This window comes from Amphibalanus amphitrite, unplaced genomic scaffold (assembly GCF_019059575.1).
Source record: "Amphibalanus amphitrite isolate SeventyFive unplaced genomic scaffold, NRLGWU_Aamphi_draft 000011F_arrow, whole genome shotgun sequence".
NCBI classification, from domain to species: domain Eukaryota; kingdom Metazoa; phylum Arthropoda; class Thecostraca; order Balanomorpha; family Balanidae; genus Amphibalanus; species Amphibalanus amphitrite.
Genome location: NW_024881507.1, coordinates 410,867 through 434,456, shown reverse-complemented (window position 1 = coordinate 434,456; position 23,590 = coordinate 410,867). Strand labels below are relative to the sequence as shown.

Below are 23,590 nucleotides of genomic sequence, written 5' to 3'. Positions count from 1 at the left end.
AAATTGAAGCATCAAATGAAGAGCGTTACGCGTTGAAATCAAACTCAATGCAGTTACATGTCCTTAAATGGGGCAGGCTTGCAAACATATCAAGAGAAACAGATAATTCACAACCCATTTCGAATCCTTGTTCCTTGACAACTGAGTCCATTGTTCTCCCGTCGCGCACCGGGTCCCGGGTGGGGGCACTGGCGGATCCAGGCTTGCGTTTTGGGGGGGGCCAACTCATGCAGGAGCCAAACCTAGGGTACCCCCAAATCCTGTTTTCTCATCGGATTTAGGCCACTTATTTTTCGTCACAGCCCTGACACTATGAATATTTTTTTTTTACTAAAAATAAAAATATATAAATGGTAGCCCACCCGACCCATGCCTTTATATTACTTTGCAAACACTTACCATTGCTTTTGTCGACCAGTTAACCCGCTTCGAGTCAGTGCTTGGGTCCCTTTGCGGGCCGGGAGGTGGTAAAACACCCCCTGTCTAACTCGGCTCCTGGGCCACGCACTGATTGAACTATGTTTCATTATCGTTTGGGGGAGGGGGCAAACGGGCCACTTTAGGCCTCTGGGAAGGGGGCATGACCCTCAATGCCCCCTCCCTGGATCCGCCAGTGTAAGAGACCATTGGAGCTGCAGTTGGGTACCTCAGACGTCAGGGTACGCCCTCAGATGTATAGGACTCGAGTGGAGACCTCTTATGCTATAGTGGACTGAAAGGACCCAAAGGAGCCCGTCTAGGGCTCCCGGAGATAGACGTGGGCCCTCAGGAGCCCGCCAGAGCCCCCAATAAGGGATAAGTGAGGGATACCAAGTGCCTGCAATTGCATATTGCATAAGCCATAACGTATCAGTGGCAGATCCAAGGGGGGCCACATGAGTCATGACCCCCTTGGTGCCCGGGGGCACCACAGGCCTGTCAGGGGCACCACCGACCTAGCAGGGGCACCGGGCACCACCAGCCCGCCAGGGGCACCACAGGCCTAGCAAGGGCACCACGGGCCTGTGAGGGGCCCCGCAGGCTTGTCAGGGGCACCCCAGGTCTGTCAGGGACACCAGAGACCTGCCAGGGGCACCACCGGCCTCGCAGGGGCACCATGGGTCTGTCAGGGGCACCAGAGGCCTAGCAGGGGTACCATAGGCCTTACAGGGGCACCACCGGCCTTGCAGGGGCACCTTGGGCCTGTCAGGGGCACCATAGTCCTGTCAGGGCCCAGGGGCACCAGCGGCCTAGCAGGGGTATCACAGGCCTGCCAGGGGCACCACCGGTCTAGCAGGGACACCACCGGCCTCGCAGGGGCACCATGGGCCTGTCAGAGGCCCCACCGGCCTCGCAGGGGCACCACCGGCCTCGCAGGCATCACGGCATCACGCAGGGGCACCTTGGGCCTGTCGGGGGCATCACGGGTCTGTTGGGGGCACTTTAGGCTTGTCAGGGGCATCACAGTCCTGTCAGGTCCCAGGGGCATCAGCAGCCTAGCAGGGGCACCCTAGGCCCGCCAGAGGCACCACAGGCCTGCCAGGGTCCAGGGGCACCACGGGCCTGCTGTCAGGGGCACCTCAGGCTCCCGTGCCCCCCCCCCCCCCTGGATCCGCCAGTGATGCCACACCACGCGAAACACCGCCAACTACCAGCTGCCGCGCCATAAACACGTGCCAACCAGTCTTTTTTTGAAGGTGGCAACTCCGCTCGCGCAACTTTTGACTGACCCTCACTGCTACCATATTGCCTCCATATTATGCTGTGGAAAGCTTTTCTTCACCAAGTGGCTAAAAACCTCCATCAAGGTGTATTTTCTTAGCAATTTTTCTGACGTTTTGGGGGGGGCCAAACAGGCCACTTTAGGCCTTTGGGGGGGGCCATGGCCCTAAATGCCCCCCCCCCCTGGATCCGCCAGTGGGTGGGGGTGGGGCGCTGGCTGCGCCGGCCGTCTGGTCCGGATTCGCCCGCCCTCCGTTCTCTGCCCGCCCGGTCCTCCGCGTCGGCTGCCCGCGGCGGCCCTGTCGCTGCTGCTGCCGCCGGCGCGGTCGCCCTGTGCTCGTCCGCTGTGTTGACTGGCGAGCGACGACAAAACGTGTGAACTCTGTATGTGTGCTCTAAAAATGCCATGACAACGAACAGTGCTAATATGTACAGTGCTAGGTACAGTGGGACACTGACCCTGTCCATCCCCACTCGGGAAACAGTTTGTGTGCTCATCGTTTCCTGTGTTTTGTTATGAGATGCGTTCGTCCTAAGTTGTTTGGCTTCTAAATAAACGGAAAAAAATAGAAAAAAAAATAATTCAGTCAAACTCATGATTCAATTAGAAAGCTACGTGAGTGAAACGAGCAATTAGCTTATCGAATGATTATTGACGAGGGCCCGTAGTGTTTTCCATTTCGGCTTCTGGACAGTTAGAAGACAAATAAAAGGTAGTTTATTTTACTCCTGTATCATTGATCTTAAACCCGCGCATGACTGGGGGCGGAGCTCTACAGAAGCCCCCCCCCCCCCCCCCACCTCTCCCATTCTTCGGCGATATCTTTCAAACCGTCTTACGTATCGACACGAAACTTGCACTTTAGCGGCATTAGTTTGACACCTTGTGAAGAACTCTCGGCTTTCCAGCTACCACAGGGCGGCCGGAAATGACGTCAGAGTGACGTCATGTCGGCAGATTTTTATGCTAATTTTGAAATATGACAATCGGTCTGAAGAGCTCAGTTTTTAAGCTTCGCCTTCTTAGGTGCAATTTCTAAAAGTTAAAGACAGAATTCAAAAGGCTCAAGCCCGGAATGCACGTGAACGTTTTGAAAATGGTTTTAAACGCGCGCAGTGGAGGGGTTGCGATACTACGCCCAGTGGAAGGGGTGGGCGAATTTCGCCCCCCCCCCCCCTCCCCCAATAAGATCTCAGCTCCCACTGAAGCTAGAAAGACGAAATTTGGAGGGTAGGTGCCAGGTGGGGTCCTGGGGAACTCTGGACCTGACCTGAGGTAAATTCAGCTGAAATGACCAACTGACACAGACGACATTGTTTTCGAAATCTAAGAGTGAAATGGACCCTAAAACATGCGTCACGTGATCGATACATGATGCAAAATTTCCGTTACCTAGGGTGACCTGGCCTTGACCTGAAAAAAAATCGAAGTACAAGCTCGGTACCCTCAATGTATCTAAGTCATATCCAGAAAAGCGTAAACTAAAAATGAGTCTGACCCGACTTGTTAGCCAGCGGCCTGAGTCTAAATTATGAACAAGCCAAAATACTGATAATTTTGACTTTCACCTGACCTCTGACGTCATCAGTGACTTCGAGGTCAATGAAATTAGGTTTCGTTCGACAGTTATTGCAGGGCCATCAGACGCCGTTTGAATTTTGACGATCGGCCTAGTACATTAGGAGATAGGAGGGAGGCTCTGTAGAGCCGCCCCCCCCCCTCACTCACTCGCGTAAGAGAAAATACCCCAGTCATGCGCGGGTTAAAGCATACGAAAAAGGCCCAGTTTCCAAAAGACATTAAATTGCGTATGATGGCGTTTGTCCCGTAAGAATCTGTTCATAAATGGGTGCAGGATGTGAAACGCAATCTGGTATTTGGCATATAGATGCGGGAAAAGTGCATATTTGATCGTGCAAGCCCTCAAATGTGATTTTTTCCTTTGAAGTATGCAAATGACGGCAGCTCTTCCTGGGCTGACGGCTGTGGGCTCCCTCTTGTGACTGCTATTGTTGCCTGTGACGGACGTCGACCCCCTTCTGTGACTGCCTTTATTCCTAGTTACGACTTGTCTGTTGCTCCTTTCGTGGTGGTCACTGCTCGCTCCCTCGTCTATTTCCTCCGCTGACTGTTGTTCCCTCCCGCGCCAACTATTCTGAACTGACGGCCGCTGATCGTCCTCTATCGGCTGTCATCCTCTCCGCTGACGACTGTTTCTCGCTCCTGTATCTGTCGTCCTCTCCGCTGACGCCGCTGCTCCCTCCTGTATCTGCTGTCGTTCTCTCCCCTGACGACTGTTTCTCCCTCCGACAGGCGGGCGGTGTGGGGGTGGCAGTCTCCGCTGACGACTGTTTCTCCCTCCGACAGACGGGCGGTGTGGGGGTGGCAGTCTCCGCTGACGACTGTTTCTCCCTCCGACAGGCGGGTGGCGGCGGCGGTGTGCGGGTGGCAGTCTCCACTGACGACTGTTTCTCCCTCCGACAGGCGGGCGGCGGCGGCGGTGTGGGGGTGGCAGTCTCCGCTGACGACTGTTTCTCCCTCCGACAGGCGGGCGGCGGCGGCGGTGTGGGGGTGGCAGTCTCCGCTGACGACTGTTTCTCCCTCCGACAGGCGGGCGGCGGCGGCGGTGTGGGGGTGGCAGTCTCCGCTGACGACTGTTTCTCCCTCCGACAGGCGGGCGGCGGCGGCGGTGTGGGGGTGGCAGGCGGAGGAACCACGTTCGGACGTGGCCGCGGCTTCGGCGGCGGTAGTCTGACCAGCGGCATGGCCGCTATGTCGGTGGGAGGCGGTGGCGGCGGCGGAGACAGCTGGGGCAGCGGCGGCGGCGGCGGCGCCAAGACCGACAACGGCTGGGGCGGCGGCGGCGGCGGCGGCGCCAAGACCGACAACGGCTGGGGAGGTGGAGGCGGCGGCACTGACAGTGGCTGGGGCGGCGGCGGCGGAGGCGGAGGCGGAGGCGGAGGCGGAGGCGGATGGGGCTCCTCCAATGGTGAGTGGCAGTTGCGTATGAGTCTGCGTTGTCGCGCGCCCGTATCGGCCGGACATTCGCTGCGCTTCCGGAGCGTTCGGTGACTGCGGAGCGCCCCCCCCCCCCGTCCCAGTCCCCCGCCCCGGCCCCGGCCCGGAGCAGCTGTCCGCCGGGTGTGACGTCACGGGTCGGCGACGGGCCGCGGCCGGGGACTGCAGGGGAATGCCGGGGCTCCCCCGCCGGCGTCCCTGCACGTGCGGGGGGGAGGGGAGGGGTCAAGTGGGTGCTCTGCTAACAGCTGACGGCGGTATCGGAGCGGCGGCGGGCCGAGCCTGCAGATCGCCGCTGCCGAAGGGAACTGGGGCCAGTGGGACGGATGTCTGAATAATCATTTCATTGTCCACCGATAGCTACCTTTCTCCAATGACCTTCGTGTAAAACTTTATCGTTGCCTCGTCGCATTGCACTTAACAGTAGGGTGGCTCAATTTTACACTTGGTTTCGGTGCTTTATTATTTAGTCAGGAATTATTCATAGTGGGACTGTGGGTAATGGTGTCTATCAGTGACGTGCGTCCGTCTCGTTTCCAGGGACGTCGTTCGGTGACGCCGGCGGCGGGGGGTTCGGAGGCGGAGGCGGGGGCCGCGGCGGACGCGGAGGTGGTCGCGGCGGCGGCGGCGGAGGAAGGGGTTGTTTTAAGGTTTGTGTTTCATTTACGTGACAACGGCACCATCGTAGCTTGGGGATTGGAATCGTTCCTAACTCACGTCCACTGTTCATAATTATTGTGCTGTTGTGGTAGGACAAAGGTTGAAAGAAATACTAAATGGGAAGCGTTTGTTGTTATGTTGCTTCGTTCAACACTCATTAAATGGCTTTCATCTACACTGAGTTAAAGTGATGCGTGCAAATGAAGTTTGCTAGTTCTGAAACGTGTTGTGTCCTTTGCAGTGTGGCGAGGAGGGTCACATGTCGAGAGAATGCCCTAGCGGAGGAGGTGGTGGTGGCGGGGGCGGCGGCGGGAGCCGAGCCTGCTTCAAGTGCGGAGAGGAGGGCCACATATCCCGTGACTGCCCCAGCGGAGGAGGTGGTGGTGGCGGGGGCGGCGGGAGCCGAGCCTGCTTCAAGTGCGGAGAGGAGGGCCACATATCCCGCGACTGCCCCAGCGGAGGGGGCGGTGGCGGCGGGGGCGGCGGCGGCGGGAGCCGAGCCTGCTTCAAGTGCGGCGAGGAAGGTCATATATCCCGCGACTGCCCCAGCGGAGGGGGTGGCGGCGGCGGCGGTGGCGGTGACAACCGCGGGTGCTTCAAATGTGGCGAGGAGGGCCACATGTCTCGAGACTGCCCTCAGGGAGGCGGTGGAAGTCGAGCGTGCTTCAACTGCGGAGAGGAGGGACATCAGTCCCGGGAATGTCCAAACGTGAGTAGTTAGAATCTTTCTCTTTGTGACGGCTGCACATGTGCTTTCGTCGTATCGAGGTATGGTAATCGTATGTAACTTCTTGAGTCTTCTCGAGTATTTGGGCACCAATGGACACAGCGCTTGCAGCCGTTTCGTTGTACATTAATTTAAGGCCTTCATTAAAGACTGTTGCCTACACTATTTCGTCTCTTTCTGTCGCTACCTCTGTGTCCGCCCCTAGCTCAGTTGTGTTGCTCTGCCTTTGGCCGCCCTCTGACTCCATTCTCGTTCCGTCGGACAGCCGGCCAAGACGCGCACCACGGTCGGCGAGGACGGCAAGCCGCGCGAGATATATGTGCCAACGGAGAGCGGCGAGGACGCTCTCTACAAGGATGGAATCTCGTCCGGTATTAATTTCTCTAAATACCAGCACATTCCGTGCCGGGTGACCGGTAACAACATCTGCGAGCCCATCAGTTCGTTCGAGCAGTCGGGCCTGCGGCCTATCCTGCTGGAGAACATCAAACGCTCGGGCTACACGACTCCGACGCCCGTGCAAAAGTACGCCATCCCCATTGTGATGAACAACCGTGACCTGATGGCGTGCGCCCAGACGGGCTCGGGTAAGACTGCCGCCTTCCTGCTGCCCGTGATCCATTCGCTTCTGGAGCAGAACGTGGCGGCCGCCTCGTACAGCTCGTGCCAGGAGCCCGCCTGCGTGGTGGTCTCCCCCACCCGCGAGCTGGCCATGCAGATCTACAACGAGGCGCGCAAGTTCTCCAACACGTCTGTGATCCGCGCCGTGGTGGCGTACGGAGGCACCTCCGTCAACCACCAGTCCAACATGCTGCAGGTGAGAGCCGCGGGTCGTGCGGGCCGCGGTGAGGGGCCGGCGGCTGGTTCGCTGCAGAGAAAGCAGAGGGCTCTTACAGAGTTCAACATGCGGTCTGAAGTGGGCATCTCCGCCAGACGCCGGTGGTTGTTATCGGCGGTGTGCTCTGTTCGATTGCGTCACTAGTTCTCAGAACGCCGACTCTCGTGGTCTGCAATGTGTGGGCCGTTTGTGCCGTGCGCCCCGCGGTGTTTGTTCTGTGATACGTTATCGTGTACGGGCAGACGGGCATTAGGTGTCGGCGCGCGGCGCCTGCTCGCAATGTGGCCCATATCCGGTACAGCTGCCACCACGTGGTGGGGAGGGGGGAGGGGCTGGCCCTCTCGTCTCCGTCTGGCTCTGACCTCCGCCTCCCCCGCGCGCCGTTTGCAGAAAGGATGTCACATCCTGGTGGCGACACCGGGTCGGCTGCTGGACTTTGTGGAGAAGGGGAAGGTGTCGTTTGGTCAGTGCAAGTACTTTGTGCTGGACGAGGCCGATCGGATGCTGGACATGGGCTTCCAGGTGGGTACGGCGGCGGCGGCGGCGGGAGGGGCTGGGAGGGGCACGGGGATACCGCACACAGCGGCGGAGAGGGGTTACGGGAAGTGGGGCCGGGAGGGGCTCAGGGATACCACACATGTGACGATATGTATTACGATGGGAGAGATACTATGACGTGAAGTAAATGATTAAACATTGGTACGGCGGCGGGGAGGGGCTCCGACGATCGCTCGTAGGACACTGGGTTGGGAGAAGCCCCGTCAGGGGATTACAAGTGGGTACATACGGGCAGGGTATGGGGTGGGCGGTTCAGGCAAGGGTTAACAGGCTGCATCTGTGACAGGGTCCTGGAAACTGCCTGTGTCCAGGGACTCCCACCTTGCCCTAGGCTTGTCTCATGAATACCAAATGTGTCAGCCTTCTCTGCCTTGCCATCTGTGGTGACTGACCGCCATGTTTGCCTGTTCGCAGGGGGACATTGACCGTATGATCAACCACCCGTCGATGCCGCCCAAGGGCACGCGGCACACGCTCATGTTCTCGGCGACGTTCCCGGAGCAGATTCAGCGTCTGGCGGCCAACTATCTGAACGAGTACCTGTTCCTCACCGTGGGCCTGGTGGGCGCCGCCTCGACAGACGTGACGCAGAGCTTCCTGGAGGTGGGCCACCGCGAGAAGCGCGACAAGCTGGAGAGCGTGCTGCGCGACATCGGCGGAGAGAAGACGCTGGTGAGTGGGCAGGGGGGCGGACTCTGGCAGCGAGACGCGCCGGAGCTGGAGGGGATGGGCAGACTGTGGAGATCTGGAGAGTCGTCAAATTGTTGACAAGACCGCCGCTAATGTAATTTAACGTGTATCGGTGATAGGCCGGCTACGTCCTGTGATATCAAAATCATTCCATTACAATCTTGGACCCTTGGATCAATGATTCAAGCCTCTTGAATGGTCTCTTGAATGAGCCTCTTGAATGATTACACTTGCTGACTAGTTACCGCTGCATGTCGTGATAATTTGCGGAGTTATCGCCCGTGGGCTGCCCCCATTCTAACCCATCTGACCTGACCCGTGACCCCGGCCTCAGGTGTTCGTCGAGGCGAAGCGGGTGGCCGACTTTATCGCGTCGCACCTGTGTCAGGCCGGCTTCCCGACGACCAGCATCCACGGCGACCGGCTGCAGCGCGAGCGGGAGGAGGCGCTGGCCGACTTCAAGTACGGCAAGACGCCCACCCTGATCGCCACCTCGGTGGCGTCGCGTGGTCTCGGTGAGTGACTGGCTCGGCTGGGGATGTGATTGAGATTGGAATTGTTGTTTTTTCCACGACTTTTCTCATCTTTATTTGGTTCATTGATTTAAAATATATGTATTTGTAGGCTGTCAGACAGAACTTAAACTTGTCGCTGTGGCAGTTAACACTCGCGTCGCGTGCCTCAACTCCTCTGCCCACTCGCCGACTGCCTGCCTAACCGACCCGGTCGTGTTCCAGACATCAAGGGCGTGGCCTGCGTTGTGAACTACGACCTGCCGAAGGCGATCGACGACTACGTGCACCGTATCGGCCGCACGGGGCGTGTCGGCAACACGGGCAAGGCCATCAGCTTCTACGACTGTGACCGGGACAGCGGCCTGGCCGGCGACCTGGTGAAGATTCTGTCCGAGGCCCAGCAGGAGGTACCCGACTTCCTGCAGCGCGACGCCGGCTCGGCCGACTTCGGCGGCGGCGGCGGCATGTTCGGCGGCAACCGCGACATCCGACGTGGGGTGAGTACTTGAGCGGCTGGGATAAAACTTGAGGTAGGGCGGAAGGAGTGTTCACTGTTAACCGATAGTACTATAGTAGTTATGTAGCCGTGACGGAAACTAATGAGAGGTCGAACGATTTACGTAGCAGAAAGCAATGCCTTTGTATCGGTTGCGTTGATATGTACGAACGTCATTGATTTTAATTAGGTGCCGTGATATTAGTTTTCACTAACTAGCTATCCTTTACCACACTGTTTGCCTTTTTTTGCCTGCCGTTAACACCGGTGCGTATTTGTCCCCAGTTCGGAGGTGGCAGCGGCGGCGGCGACAATCAGGGATACAACCAGTCGGCGCCGACCCAGGAGGCGGAGGAGGACTGGGGCTAAGTGGCCAGACGGAGAGCGCCGGGCGGCAGTGATCCGGGCGGCCTGCCAGAGGCCGACGGTGAGCCGCGCGGCCGGCCCGCCCTGTTCCTCCATCTCTGTCGCAGGTTGAGCGACCCGCTGGGGCCGGACGTTGTTGAGTTAGCCGTGCAATGGCGGCAGAAAGTGTACGCGGCGACGCGTTGGTAGTCTGTTAGAGTTCGTTTATTACCAAGTTGGTAGCCATTCTCAGTTCAGCGTTCCATGTTAGGGACGGCCGGGTGCCGCCGCGCGGTGCGGTGCGGCGTGTTGCCGCGCTCGGAGGGCGGTGTGCGGACCGGCGGCGCTGCGGCCGCCCGGTCCGCGCCGCCGACTCAGCTACTCGGGTCTGTTGGTGCCGGGGCGCGCGGCGCGGTGTGTGGTGTGGCCGCCGGGCGGCCGGCCGGCCGTACCAGGCTGTGACCGCGGCGTGACCAGGCCGACCGGGCGCCCGGCGGCCACCGCGCCCGCCCCGGCCGCTGTGTGATGGCTCGGCATCCGAGGGCCCTGTTAGTCCAGTTTATTGTGCTACGCTCGATTAAACACGTTTTTATTTACATCTTGTGTATTCGATAGTGCGGACGAGCAACGTAACAGTACCGGACGGGCAGTGGCGAACGGAAAACAACACAACTTGTGCACGAGCGGGCGAGCGTCTATAGTTCGGTCTCTAGAGACCGATAGTGTCCAGGAACTCCTGAGCGTAGGGCTTGTCGCCGACGAAGCAGGCGTACTTGAGCGTGGCGTCGGCCGTCGGCTGGATGACCACGTTCTCTGGCGCGCTGAAGTCGTCGGCGTCTCCTGCGGGCGGCACAGTGGAGCTGAGCGAGGCGGAGTGACGCGGGGCGGACAGTGGGTGACGCCGTGGGGCTCTCACGGTGCTCGAACCGACAGTGGCACGCCAGATATCGGTCCGTCTACATCGACACGGCAATTAGAGCACGTCTCTGATCCAAGGGCACACTTCCACACAGCAGCCGTGCGCCCCACGCCATCCTCCCCAGCCGTCCCACAGAGAGCGTCCCGTCAGCAGCCTAGTGCACTCACCATCGTACCAGATGAGGTCCGTGCGCTTGGAGAAGAGCGTCGTCCTCGACAGCTGCCTGGTCTCGGTCAGCTTCACGCAGCCGATTTCCGCCAGCGTCTGCAGAAGTCGACACAAAAACCAGTCATTTTACACGGTCCACAGTGCGGCAGATGGCAGGGCGTCTCACAGATAGTTGATAGCTTGTATGGACCATTCGGGCACAGCACTGTCTCTTGGCACTACCCTAGCGACAGACGCACACAATCGTACTGCACGCGGATCCGGGATGTCCGCGACACGCCACTCGGACCGTGTCCCTCCCCCGCTTTGGTGTTGGCGTCCGAGCCGCCACAACGAAGAATGCTTAGCGTTAGTTATTAGTCCGTCAGCTTAGTGATTAGTCCGCCAGCTGAGGGGCGTCACCGTATTGTCTGCGCTTGCTTGGGGTCCGCCGGGTGACCGCGGCCGGGCCGGCGCGGGCTGAGCCCCCGGCGGCCTGCGCTGGCCGGCCTCGGAGCCTGTCTTGGAGTGTAATCCCGTGAGGGGCCGCTGCTTTCCCTCCGGGAAATGTGTACCGCTTATGCTTTTGGACAATATAGCAACTGAAAACCTGAAAGACTGTCATGCTCCCACCACCCCTCTTACCTCGACGAGCAGTCTGATCTGGAAGCCGGTGAGCATGGGGTGGAAGAACTGCTGGACGGCCGCCAGGCTGGCGCCCGGCTCTGTCATACAGTGGCTGAGGATGGCGCCCGACAGACGGTCCAGCACGCGGCGGTTCACCGAGCCCGAGATGCGCCGCCACGGCACCGGCAGGAAGTACACTGACTGCAGGTTCCTGCAGAGCAGAACGGGGCGGTTAGGGCAGTGGCTGGAGATACACCGACTGCAGGTTCCTGCAGGGCGGGGCGGGGTGGTTGGCGGTTACTGGCTGGTGCTTAAGAGGTCGAGTTTGTGCTGATTCAGTAGGTCAGGAGGGTTGCACGGTCCGGTGAGGACGAGTGGCTGATAACGCTGAATGAAACGGTCGGGCCAGCTCGGGGTAACTCCCGCATGATAACTGAAGTGTCACCGGTGGGGTGTCAAAAGGAAGTATCTGCCATCTAGCCAGACCATGTGGTTAACAATGATCACCACTTATTGATAAAGCCAAGCCGTCACTGTCGGAAAGGCCACTAAGCATTGAGTGCGGGCATCAGACTAGCTATCGTGATTACTCAATCACTCGGCTGTGTATCTCGCTGACGCACCCATGGAATTTCCTCTCACCTCGGTGCTAAGAATAACCTTGATAAGGCAAGGGTATGTGTGGGTCTGACCCCACTCTAGCGATAGGCCAGGCCACTCCCTGCCCGAGGACACTCACTTTTCGGGCGCAGCGCGCAGGTCGCCGCCGGCGGCCGCCACTCGACTGGCCACCGTGTCCTGCTGCGTGCGCGTCAGGTGGTACGAGTGCAGCACCCAGGGCTGGCCGGCGGCGCGCGACACGTACACCAGCTGCCCCACGCCGCAGCGCAGCAGCAGCTCGTGGCGCACCATCAGCTCGCAGAGCCGGCGCAGCTCGGCGCGGCCCAGACCCGACTCCAGCTGAGGGGGGGGGGGGGACACACAGTCAGTGAGGGGTGAGGTGGCGCAGCTCGACCCTGCCTAGACGTTGGGGGGAAACGTGGACACAGTCACTGTGAGGGCGGTGAATGACTGATGGACTGACATCCGCAGACATAGACCGCATCCGAGGAAACATATGTAGAACCTGATCATACAGGAAATAAAACCACAACAGACGGAAAAATCCCCATCAAACGGGGACACTCACAATGAATTGAGTTCACATGTCAACAAAGAAAGGGCACAGCACTCGAGCGTAAAAATAAAAAAAAAACGGAGAAGGGGCAGTGCGAGCCCGAACTGAACGATCTGCCCGTGTGACCCATCTATCGTACACCACCCGGCCAGACAGCCCCTGCGTGCCCAGCATCCCCCTCCCCCCTCGGCCCTCAGTCGTCCGCTGATCGGCCAGCGTCCTCCGGCCGTTATCTCACCAGCAGCTGTTCGGGCGGCATTCCCAGCACGCCAGCGTCGTCCAGCAGCGACAGCAGGTGCTTGATGTGCCGCGACTCCTCGGTGGTTATCGCGCCCTCCTCCTTCAGACGGGTGAGTACTGACTCCACCGGCGGCGCCCTGGCACTCAGCATCCTGTCAGCAGACGGGTCACGGGTCAGGACAGGTCACAAGTCGTTCGGTTAGTGCAGGTCGCGGGTCTTCACGGGCTTCATCGAGGCATACAAACTATGTACATTGTACATACAGTAGGCTCAAGATGGCATAACACTTCATAACGGTAGGTTCCATCATAACCCCAGAGACGCACCCGTCCACGCACCCGTCGACCGCACAGGTATTCAGCCCTGTCCACTTGGATGAAGCGTCACTAGCCATCACTCCATCAATACTCTCCACCACTCCCTTCTATCACAACCAGCCGCCGTCACCCGGCCGTCCGCGCTCACCGTGCGTGTTTGTCCCGGGTGGCCTGCGCCATCAGCGGGGTGACGGGAATGAACTGTTCGTCAACCTCCATCGAGCCGTCGCCGGTCTCTCCGTCGGCCGCCGGCGGGGGCGGGGTGGCCGCCACCAGACGGCCCAGCACCGTGAACGGCACGATGTGCAGCTGTTCGTGATACTCGTGCGTGTCCTTCCTGAGGGCGGGAGGAACGGGGGGAAGGGGCTACAGTCAGGGAAAGTTTGACTTGGGATGGCAGAGAGAAGACGTCATCAATATTTGTCGGTAACTGCTAAACAGCACTCAGACACAGCGGTAACATCCAAGGTCCGGTATCCGACCAAACAAGCGCCTGCATAACCGCTCCTTTTCTGAAGGAATCCTGTGCTCGCATTTTCCGTCTGCCATCGAGCTCGTTTCCGTACATTGTTAGTTACCTTATACCATGAGCCTGACAGATGACCCTCGCGATTCTTTCCCCGCACCCCACCCCCTGCTGTCCGTCCCGTCCTGTCACACCCCGCTCCACCCGGTCACGGTCCCACACTCAGCCACCCCGTCCCGCCTGTCTCACCCGCCGGCCTTGTCGCCGTCGGCCATGGCCAGCTCGGTGTCCTGGCTCTCCCGGGCGGCGAGCAGCACCAGCCGCGACATGGACGAGCGCAGACCGACCCGCTTCTGCCCGCTGGCGCCCGTCCGGCCCAGCGACATGTGACCGTCGTCGGCGGGCGCCTCCTGACGCGACTGGCGCTCCTCAATGTCCTGATAAACGGTGTGGGACGGGTGGTTAGCTGGCAGTCTCGGTACCAAATAGCGGCAGGTTGGGATGCTCGAGAGATGGTGACAGGAATTGAGCTCTGCTAATCAGACCAGCGAAGACACATCAAAGAACGTGGGAAATGTAAAACTACATGCAGGCCATCAAACAAAGCAAAAAAAAGGACGTTGTATAATTTAAATGAATACAAAAAAAAATCGGCAATAATATCCTGATCGTATGTTATACTGGCACCATCAACGAGTGTACTGGCTATATCGGTGATATCGCATACTGTCGATACCGGTCACCGACCTGTATGAGCGCGGAGCCCTGCTCCTGTTCCTTGCGACTGAGCCGGATCAGGTTCTCCGGCACAGACACCTCGTACGCCAGCTGTCAGACGGAGAGGGGCGAGTCAGTGGGCTGCCGTGACCGCCGCCACACACTGGAGTGAATAGAGACAGCGAGTCTTATGTGACCACCGCCTAGAGATGGCTACAGGTCAGCAGGCACACGTCCGCTACATGGAATAATATTCCTCTCTGAAGGAGCAGACATGAATCCTAAACTAAGACATGCTTTCTTTCAGTAATCACAAACCCGTCTTCATGAGCTACTATTCACTGAACAATAATTAATGAGACAGCATCACCATCGACTCCACCTCCGTCCCTCCTCTGCAGCGCCCTCCTACACCCTACTCCCAGCACCCTCACCCAGACCGCCATCCCAGCTCACCTGGTTGTTGGCCATCAGGCTGAAGATCATGGCGGCCTGTCCGCCGCGCTGGATGCCGCCGATGGACGTGAACGCCTCCTCCTTCAGCGAGTTCCACAGCAGCGTCTTGAAGAAGTTGAAACAGTCGGAGTACAGGCCGTACTGGTACCGCTGGATGAACTTGTGCCGGAACCTGACTCACACACATATCGAACAATAGAAAATCATAAACGGGCAAACTTACAAATCACACGTGTTTTAGTTCAAAGAGAATGTGAGAAAAGGGAACCAGAGTAAGGACATCTAGACAATTTAAAATGTTGGTAAAACAATATTAACTCCCATTTCCGACATCATTTTGCAAGAGGAAAATCACTACTGATATCGGCAGCACTAGTAACGATGCTACCATCCATCTTCATTATCCGATCCGCTTGAAGAGCATCAATACCAGGCATCTTACTCGTCCCACTCCCTAGTTTGTAAAGAGTATGTAATATGTATGGTTTGCTGGTGGGTGTCCCACTCACTTTGTGGAGAGTATGTAGGGTTTGCTGGTGGGTGCCTCCACTCACTTTGTGGAGAGTATGTAGGGTTTGCTGGTGGATGTCCCACTCACTTTGTGGAGAGGATGTAGGGTTTGCTGGTGGGTGCCTCCACTCACTTTGTGGAGAGTATGTAGGGTTTGCTGGTGGATGTCCCACTCACTTTGTGGAGAGGATGTAGGGTTTGCTGGTGGGTGCCTCCACTCACTTTGTGGGGAGTATGTAGGGTTTGCTGGTGGGGTTTCCCTGTCCCACTCACTTTGTGGAGAGTATGTAAGGTTTGCTGGTGGGGTACCTGACTCACTTTGTGGAGAGTATGTAGGGTTTGCTGGTGGGGTGCAGCAGGCCCTTGCTCTCCTTGATGACCCGTATACCGGCGTGCCCGCGGCGCTGTGAGGCCACGCCCGACGTACGGAGATGGGTGAGAGCCGCGAACATGAGCTCCTCGGGGTACTGCTGGCTGGCGTGGTACAGCTGCGTCATCGGACACGACTTGTCCTCGCGCGACGTCAGGTACGACTGGTGGAGACACGGGGGGAGGGATGGGGTCAGATGGAGAGAGGAGACAGTGGCAGACAGATCAGAGGGGTCTGGACGGCAACACACATCAGACCCCGCAGCCTAGACAGTGGACGTCTGTCAAGTACAGATTAATACATTGGCGGTGTGTTAATCTGCTCGACATTTATTTTCCCTGATTAACCAGAAAATCACTTCGAGTCTCAATCCGACCAAACAACTTAATATGATACACGCCTAGTCCACTGACCCACTAGACCGTCTGCCACACACTACCATCCGTTCTACCACTCACCACCACCAGCTCGGCCACCGTGTGCAGGTGTACATCTCCCCCTATAGCTCCATAATTCAGAACCCGCTCTATAACTCACCACCACGAGCCCGGCCACCGTGTGCAGGTGGACGTCACCCTCGGAGATCAGCGCCGGCACTGGCACCACCAGACCCAGTCGGACGTTATCACCCAGCACGATGTCGTACTTGTCCCTGGGCACGGTCAGCGCGGCATCGGTCAGACAGGACGTAAAAAGGCGACGGGGGTGAGCTGGTCAGCCGGCAACAGACGCAACGCCTAGCCGCAATAAAATCACTGGTGAGACAAACTTTGAGCGTGTTATTTAATAAAATTGTTCCATAACCACTAACCAGCCAATGACGTTTATTACTAACAGCGGATCTAATTGAAACCTGGACAACTTACCCCACTCAGCTATGCTAGTCAACAATTTTTCATCAGCTTTCTATACAGACTAGAGCCTCTGTCGGCCAAGAAAGACGAGAGCACATCGTGCCCTATAAGTTACCCACGTCCCGTTGACCCGCCCGGCTTCCGCGTGTGTCTTACGTGAGCTCTGCGTAGTCGGCGGGCAGCAGGTCACCCTTCACGGCCGAGCGGTCGTTCTTGGCCAAAAGGATGGCCATCACCTGACGGAACCGCTGCGGGAACACCACCTCCGTGTTGAACGAGTTCTGCGTCAGACGCTGTGGAGAAGTACAGAGAACACTGTCAGATTATGGAACATAGAGAATAGAGAACAGTCAAACGCCACGGAAGCAAACTGGCAAAATTATAGCTGTTCAGCGTATAATTATGGGACAGCAGCTCTGGAGGTCAGATATAATTCATCGAGCTGCTTACTTTCTCCATCATTGCCTCTCCCTCCCCTTACCCCCCTCCGTAGCCAGACGTACCTCCTCCTGGTGGATGATGGCCCGTATGTCGGGGTCCAGCAGGTGCTCCTGTATGGTGAGGCTCACGTTGGCCACCGTCTGGGGCCGGCGCAACATGAACGCGATCCGGCGGTGCACCGCGTGCGCCGTCTTGTTACGCGACTCCTGGGGGACGGGAGACGGGCTGCCGTCAGGCACCGAGAGAAATAGAAGGACCTCGTCGGACCTTGTGGAAAGTGGACCTCCACGAGCCATTGCCAAGTAAAATCATTGCGAGCAAATGAGGGCATTCAGCATCGTAGATGGCGTCATTGCGCCACTTGCCTTGCTCCATGAACACTACGTAACACCACTATCAGTCAGAGATGCCCTCTCTCACCTCTATTGTCTCGTGTAGCGCGTCCCGGACAGTCATGTACTGTCGGCTGGGCACCTTGTAGGTGTCCACCAGTAGGCCGAGCGCCACGCGCGCCAGTAACAGGTAGGTGTTCTCGCGTTCCGACCAGTCGCACCGTCTGACGGTTACACAGAGACGGAGTCAGTGACAGCAGTAGTTCAAAGCATCCTCACTTCGGCATCAGAGACAGGTAATCATACAGCACAATTATGATACAGACACGAGAGTTTGTCAAAGTGTAGCTGGCCAACCTTGACTCTTCCCATCGTCATCGTAATTCTCCCCGTACCACCTAACACCAACAACAAACAATTCGTACATCCCATATATTTCCCAGTGCCACCCCGCGCGCCCTTTCCGTACTGTTTCTTGAGCAGCTGCAGCGCCTTTTTGTCAATCTCGTCCCGCGGAGGTTTGGGGCCGCGCTTCTTCTTCGAGCCCATGATGCGCTCGAACTTGGTCTTCTGGTTGGGTCGGAACACGCGGAGTCGCCGCTCGGCCAGTCCCGGCCGGTGGCTGGCACTGAACGCTGACGGAGCAGACAGGGACCGCGTCAGTACAATCACAAACGGACGGGTGGCGAGGGCAGAAGACCGCTTCACAGCGCATGAGCGGGTAGGGAGGGGAAAAGTCACCGAGCAGGAGAGGCGAAAAAGTACATTATTCATGAGCCGGCTATAAATGAAATGCCCGATTATCCACAAGATTATCCATGACATCCCGATCATCCATAAAATAATATCGTTTAGATCAGCCAAACATTCCAAATTAAGTTGGGGACGAAAGTCAACCCAAGCGAATACCTCGAGCACTGCGTACCTTACCACACACATGTATAAATTCGAGAAAAGGCTGGAAAACAGCTGTTAACCACCACACAGCGCCCCCCCCCTGCTCCCCTCCTCCCGTTTCCCTTCGCTGGCCACTTACCATCCATGGCGGACTTGCGTCGTTTCTGGCTCGGCCCCGGCTGCTCGCTGTCGTTCTCGGCCGGCCGTTTGCGCGTCGCCCGGGAGCGGGGCACGTTTCGGCCGCGGGTGACCATCACGGGTCGCTCTGCCGAGCCGTCCGCCGGCTGGGGAGGCGCGGTCATACATAGTGTGTTCTCTGGTATCTAACTGGGAGCTGCGATGGCATAGAAAAGGTGGACCAGCGGGGAGTTTGGTGGTCGATTTACGAACTGCAATGGAATGGTGTTAAAGACAGGGGTTAAAGATAGGGAACTGAAACTGATAAAAAAAAAGTATGCATTCGTCAAGTACCACGAACATTGAACGTACTATTAAATCAAGGTCCGATTTTAGTGACAAAACACAACAGCGGCTCTCATTCCGGCCTGCCCCGGCTCGCCTTGTGTATGTGGACGTCCACTACGGGTCCGAGCGGCTCCGCGGGCGGCTCCAGGACACTGCGTATCTCCCTCGTCCCGAGTGTGTGCACAGTGGCCCTCTGGCCCTGTGTGCCCCCCTCACCTTGTGTATGTGGACGTCCACCACGGGTCCGAGCGGCTCCGAGGGCGGCTCCATCAGTTTGGGCGCCGGTCGCCGCCGGCCGCCAGTCGAGTGCCGGCGCCGTTTGGCCGCCCGTGCGGGCCCGCTCTCTGTGCCGTTCTCAGTGGACGGGCCGCCGGCCGACGAGCCAGACGGACCGCTCGGCTGGGGGCCAGAGAACAACGTCAGTCGGCGGGAGCGCCAGAATTACATAAAATTGTACACTTGGAGCTGACATATTTCTATTTATTCCCTCTAACCCCGTCTCAAAGACCTATATCAGAAACATGAATGTGAAGCCCACTACAGCAACTAATACAGTACCTAAATGCAGAAACTAAGTGGATATTGTTTTCTAAAACTTCGCAACGCATCGGGCTAATGAGCCATTGACAGCACAAAAGTTGCGACGTACCGTCTTATTGGCTTGCGTGAGCTGAGCCATCCTTCTCCACTTCCAGTTTCGCAGGACATGACTGAAAACAGACAGACATACTTTCTTCACGCCATTACAAATTCGCCACACAATACCAACAGCCATTAGTCAAGATAGTTTGGATTAAAAATAAAAAGAGACGATCACACATGAACCACAGCTGATGTATAACCCAGCCTTCCCGTCGCTACTGTCTACCTTCCCGTCTTCCCCGCCTCACCAGCCGCCGCGCCACTCACGCGAACATGCTTGTGTCGATGCCTCCTGCTCCGAGCTGGTCGCCGGGGATCTCGCCCTGGTCCAGGCCGTCCGCCTGGTCCGGGGTGCGCGGCTTGGCCCAGCGCACCAGCGCCGGCTTGTAGAACGGGATCTCGATAGTGATCTTCTGGCCGGCCACCAGGTTACGGGAGCCTGCCGGGAGAGCAGGGCAGACACATCAGAAGTCGGAGGTCAGGTGGGAGGTTGGCCAGGAGTACGGAAGTTCAGAACCGCAGAATGACATCTAAAACGGTGGACATAGCACCAAGCACCTAAGCAGATCGTATTTGTTTATAACGATAACATGCTAGAAACCTTGTCTTACTTTGCCACCTCCAGCTATCCCTGTTTTGGCCCCTCCAGCCCTTCCAGCAGCGCTCCGCCGGCGCCCCCTTACCTAGCGCCGTGCTCAGCGCGATCGTCTTCAGGTCGAACCAGTAGTCTTTGAGCGCCGACAGCGAGTCGAAGTGGTACATTTTCACCGGGTACTGGATGTCCGGGTCGACGCGGTGGTAGCCCTCCTTGGAGATGCTGGTGTCCAGCAGCGAGGCGTTCCGGTTACAGAACACAAACACCTGACGGTGAACACAGACTGCCGTCAAAAACAGACACAAACAAAAACAGATGTAGGGTAACATACAGACCCCCGAAGAGCACAAAAGCCTGCCAGGCAGAATATCATCAATCGCAATCACAAACAGAATATGCTGGGAAACGGAAAGACTACCTCGATACTTTCAATGTGCTTGCGGCATGGTACGGCTAGCCCGCAAAGGGTGCAGGCCGCTCAACAGGTTCCACAGCGGGGAGCCCCCATCAGGCCCACCTCGCTGCGTCCTCACCTGATCTTTGGCCAGCATCTGCTGTCCCAGCTGCGCCAGACCCATGAACACCAGACGGGTGATGTCGTCGTGGATCGAAAACATGTACTTCCGCCTGCCGACAGGCCGGTCGGAGCACGTCACAGTAGTACTAAGGCGGAGGAGCCATGCCTAGGACAGTTACGTGGCACAAGATCATACAACCTTCTTTTGTGTTCGCCATCATACTTATCAGCTAGTCTGAACATCAATTACCGACAACGCTTCACTGTAGCTGTCTCGTTCCTATTTCGGTTTTCGGAATTCCGGGAGAAGCAGCGAGACGCCAGGGGAGTGCCCACTCACTTCCAGAATAGGCAGCTGACCACGTCCTCTGGCAGGTGTGTGGGCGGCAGGTTCCGCAGAACCCGGTGCGCCATGTACCGATGTACAGTCGGCGTGAAGTAGGGGATGTTCACCATTCGCAGGAAGATGCACAGAGGCATCCGGATCAGCACGTCACAGAGCAGGCTCCAGCCGCGGCCCCAGCCTGGGAGAGGCAGGACAAAGAACAGACGGATCAGCACGTCACAGAGCAGGCTCCAGCCGCGGCCCCAACCTGAGAGAGACAGGACAGACACAGGACAGACGGGTCAGCAGGCTCCAGTCGCGGCCCCAGCATGGGAGAGACAGGACAGATACATGACAGACGAGTCAGTATGTCGCAGAGCTGCAGGCTCCAGCCGCGGCCCCAGCCTGGGAGAGAGGGCACAGAATAAACGGGTCAGCACGTCACAGAGCAGGCTCCAGCCGCGGCCCCAGCCTGTGATATAACACACAGGACAGACGGGTCAGAACGTCACGGAGCAGGCTCCAACCGCGGCCCCAGCCTGAGAGAGACAGGACAGATACAAGACAGACGAGTCAGTATGTCGCAGAGCTGCAGGCTCCAGCCGCGGCCCCAGCCTGGGAGAGACGGATAAATAGGTTACAAACGCCTCGTGTCACACAGCTGCCATAGCATAGTTCAGCCGCGGCCCGGGCCTGACGTAACACGGCATACTACACTCAACTACAGTATTGCTGCACAGGCTGATCAACAGACTGAATTCATGGCCCCGGCCTGTGAAATAATCCCAGCATAGCTTTACTAGTTATACTAACTGGCGTGGGTGGGCAGCGGGCTGTACTAACTGGCGTGGGTGGGCAGCGGGCTGTACTGACTGGCGTGGGTGGGCAGCGGGCTGTACTGACTGGCGTGTGTGGGCAGCGGGCTGTACTGACTGGCGTGGGTGGGCAGCAGCGGGCTGTACTGACTGGCGTGGGTGGGCAGCGGGCTGTACTGACTGGCGTGGGTGGGCAGCAGCGGGCTGTACTGACTGGCGTGTGTGGGCAGCGGGCTGTACTGACTGGCGTGGGTGGACAGCGGGTTGTACTGACTGGCGTGTGTGGGCAGCGGGCTGTACTGACTGGCGTGGGTGGGCAGCGGGCTGTACTGACTGGCGTGTGTGGGCAGCGGGCTGTATGTACTGACTGGCGTGTGTGGGCAGCGGGCCGATGAAGGTCATCCAGTCGATGTTGTTGGTGTAGGCCCGCGGCAGTGTCTCGGGGTCGAGCTCCGGGTCCATGGCCAGCATCTGACGGCGCGGCTCCGTCTGGTCCAGCTGCGTGTTGCCGGCGTAGTCGCGGCTGATGTAGAACAGCAACTCCTGCAGCATCTGCAGCCGCCGGAACTTGGGCACAAAGTACGTCTCGTTCTGCTTCCGCTTCTGCAAAGCGGAGGGTACAGAGAGAGGAACGGAAGGCGTTAGAATGTAACGCAGGCCGTTGGGACAAGCGAGGCAAAGAGGCGGCACACGGGCACACATAATTGTACCACTGCATGTGTCCAAGAGGGGGAATAAAACAACGTAACGATAATTAAGACTCGCAAATTCCTGACATAGCTTCCCATCCAGTAAGATCCAGCTCTGCCCTCGACTCTCACCGTGGCCCGGACGTGCGGCTTCTCGACATTATTTCCGATGTTTTTGAGGAACCTGGCGTGGTACTCGCGCACGCTGCTGGCCACGTCGGGCGCCAGGCCGTCGGTGGGCGGTCCTTCCGGCGGCAGCTCGGCCTGCATGGCGCTGGTGACGCCCAGCTGGACCAGGAACGCCGCCTTGGCCTGCTCGATCGTCGACTTGAGCAGCGTGTTGTCTGGGAATAGAGAGAATTAAATGTTAGAGCACAACAGCACACTGATGGGGAGCTGGTATCAGCCCCTGAGCCCACAATTACCGTACGATGCTTGTGCGCAATACAGTGTTAATCTACAACTGCTATCTTCTTTCATAGCTTGAAAACATACTTTCCATTAACACCCACGGGGCTACATCAAGAGGCGTTCCCAGTACAAAATATTTCAGACTTCCTGGCTGAACCTCACTCCAGCCTCCTCAACTCTGACCCACCCGGTCCGACGGCCTGGTCGGCGATCATGTGCCGCTGTTTGACCTGTCCGCTGCGACTCAGCGTCAGACGGTAGTTCTTCACCAGGCCCGCGTCCGACAGACGCTTCAGGATACGGTTGAAGCTCTTGCGGTCCATCTTGGTCAGGATGCCCTGGTCGTCCTCGCTGTTCTGCACCATCTGGAAGGTGGGCAGAATGTGGGGTCACTAGAGGCTAGGGAGGCCGTGTGGAGGCGAAACACTAGTAGCAATACTGTTATAATGGGACGCTCGGCGATAAGTCACTCAAGCGGCGAGGCAGCACCGCGTCCGCTCGTAAGGCTTCACAGTTCACATTCTGTCTCCAGTACCCACCTCTCTCCACCAAATTCCGGTCATCCGCTCCCCCTCTGCCCGCTGTTCCCCGCCCCGTTCTCACCCGTCGCAGCTGGTAAGCGTTGTCGATGATTTTCAGCTTCTGGACGATCTCGAGGATGATGCGGGTGCGTTTGACCAGTCGACTGGAGGACGACTTGGAGAACAGCTCCGTCTGCTCCAGAGGGATCACGCTCTTGGGCGGACTGCCGAGGGACGGTTATCAGGGTGAGCGATTAAATAAGGCGCCGATAAATATCAGTAATACAACTGTTCCCGCTTTGGAATACCGAAAACGATAACACTAAAAGCCCCGGAGAGAGAGAGAGAGAGAGAGAGAGAGAGAGAGAGAGAGAGAGAGAGAGAGAGAGAGAGAGAGAGAGAGAGAGAGAGAGAGAGAGAGAGAGTCGGCGTCCCACCTGATGGGCTGCAGCGATGTGGGGTCGATCAGCTCCAGGAAGCAGTGCTCCATGTCGATCAGATTATCCCCGTCCGGCAGCAGCGACACCACCTCACTGGCCTGAAACAGACGCAAACGGAATGCTTAAAAAAGAACTGTAGGCGTACTACCG

At 57.9% G+C, this 23,590-nt stretch overlaps 3 protein-coding genes across 12 annotated transcripts in view; 2 read left to right on the top strand and 1 right to left on the bottom strand.

The window, feature by feature from the left end:
• The window catches only part of LOC122381462 (glycine-rich protein 5-like), a 17,145-nt gene extending 11,754 nt beyond the window's left edge, over positions 1-5,391 (top strand). Inside the window, exons 3-4 of the mRNA XM_043365642.1 lie at positions 4,376-4,691; positions 5,261-5,391. Coding sequence (XP_043221577.1) covers positions 4,376-4,691; positions 5,261-5,391 — 447 coding nt within the window. The remainder of the gene's footprint in view (positions 1-4,375; positions 4,692-5,260) is intronic.
• On the top strand, positions 5,253-10,145 carry LOC122381713 (probable ATP-dependent RNA helicase vasa-like). Of its 2 annotated transcripts, XM_043366214.1 has the most exons (9): positions 5,253-5,370; positions 5,622-5,667; positions 5,758-6,089; positions 6,373-6,924; positions 7,336-7,467; positions 7,918-8,175; positions 8,528-8,708; positions 8,931-9,205; positions 9,490-10,145. In XM_043366214.1, exons 2-9 carry the CDS (start codon positions 5,640-5,642, stop codon positions 9,571-9,573), a joined length of 1,842 nt encoding a protein of 613 aa, XP_043222149.1. In that variant the 5' UTR covers positions 5,253-5,370; positions 5,622-5,639; the 3' UTR covers positions 9,574-10,145. The 2 variants fall into 2 exon arrangements, with proteins under 2 accessions (XP_043222149.1, XP_043222140.1); XM_043366205.1 differs by having other exon boundaries at positions 5,622-6,089.
• The window catches only part of LOC122381669 (general transcription factor 3C polypeptide 1-like), a 26,405-nt gene continuing 12,950 nt past the window's right edge, over positions 10,136-23,590 (bottom strand). For all 9 annotated transcript variants that reach the window (XM_043366150.1, XM_043366141.1, XM_043366183.1 and 6 more), the window contains exons 14-40: positions 23,438-23,538; positions 23,083-23,224; positions 22,667-22,844; positions 22,201-22,412; positions 21,748-21,982; positions 20,580-20,763; positions 20,256-20,349; positions 19,811-19,988; positions 19,395-19,566; positions 19,135-19,195; positions 18,702-18,884; positions 18,160-18,304; positions 17,593-17,758; positions 17,212-17,347; positions 16,854-16,997; positions 16,507-16,643; positions 16,034-16,148; positions 15,445-15,659; positions 14,617-14,788; positions 14,191-14,271; positions 13,693-13,880; positions 13,126-13,314; positions 12,658-12,811; positions 11,982-12,202; positions 11,261-11,453; positions 10,636-10,732; positions 10,136-10,389 (exon numbers count right to left, since the gene is read on the bottom strand). In XM_043366150.1, coding sequence (XP_043222085.1) covers positions 10,259-10,389; positions 10,636-10,732; positions 11,261-11,453; positions 11,982-12,202; positions 12,658-12,811; positions 13,126-13,314; positions 13,693-13,880; positions 14,191-14,271; positions 14,617-14,788; positions 15,445-15,659; positions 16,034-16,148; positions 16,507-16,643; positions 16,854-16,997; positions 17,212-17,347; positions 17,593-17,758; positions 18,160-18,304; positions 18,702-18,884; positions 19,135-19,195; positions 19,395-19,566; positions 19,811-19,988; positions 20,256-20,349; positions 20,580-20,763; positions 21,748-21,982; positions 22,201-22,412; positions 22,667-22,844; positions 23,083-23,224; positions 23,438-23,538 — 4,224 coding nt within the window. In that variant the 3' untranslated portion in view covers positions 10,136-10,258. The remainder of the gene's footprint in view (positions 10,390-10,635; positions 10,733-11,260; positions 11,454-11,981; positions 12,203-12,657; positions 12,812-13,125; positions 13,315-13,692; positions 13,881-14,190; positions 14,272-14,616; positions 14,789-15,444; positions 15,660-16,033; positions 16,149-16,506; positions 16,644-16,853; positions 16,998-17,211; positions 17,348-17,592; positions 17,759-18,159; positions 18,305-18,701; positions 18,885-19,134; positions 19,196-19,394; positions 19,567-19,810; positions 19,989-20,255; positions 20,350-20,579; positions 20,764-21,747; positions 21,983-22,200; positions 22,413-22,666; positions 22,845-23,082; positions 23,225-23,437; positions 23,539-23,590) is intronic.

Coding starts and splice junctions, on each gene's coding strand:
- LOC122381713 (XM_043366205.1), top strand. CDS start 5,640: ATGTCGAGAGAATGCCCTAGCGGAGGAGGTGGTGGTGGCGGGGGCGGC. Junction 6,925..7,335: donor ACCAGTCCAACATGCTGCAG/GTGAGAGCCGCG, acceptor CGCCGTTTGCAG/AAAGGATGTCACATCCTGGT. Junction 9,206..9,489: donor ACCGCGACATCCGACGTGGG/GTGAGTACTTGA, acceptor ATTTGTCCCCAG/TTCGGAGGTGGCAGCGGCGG.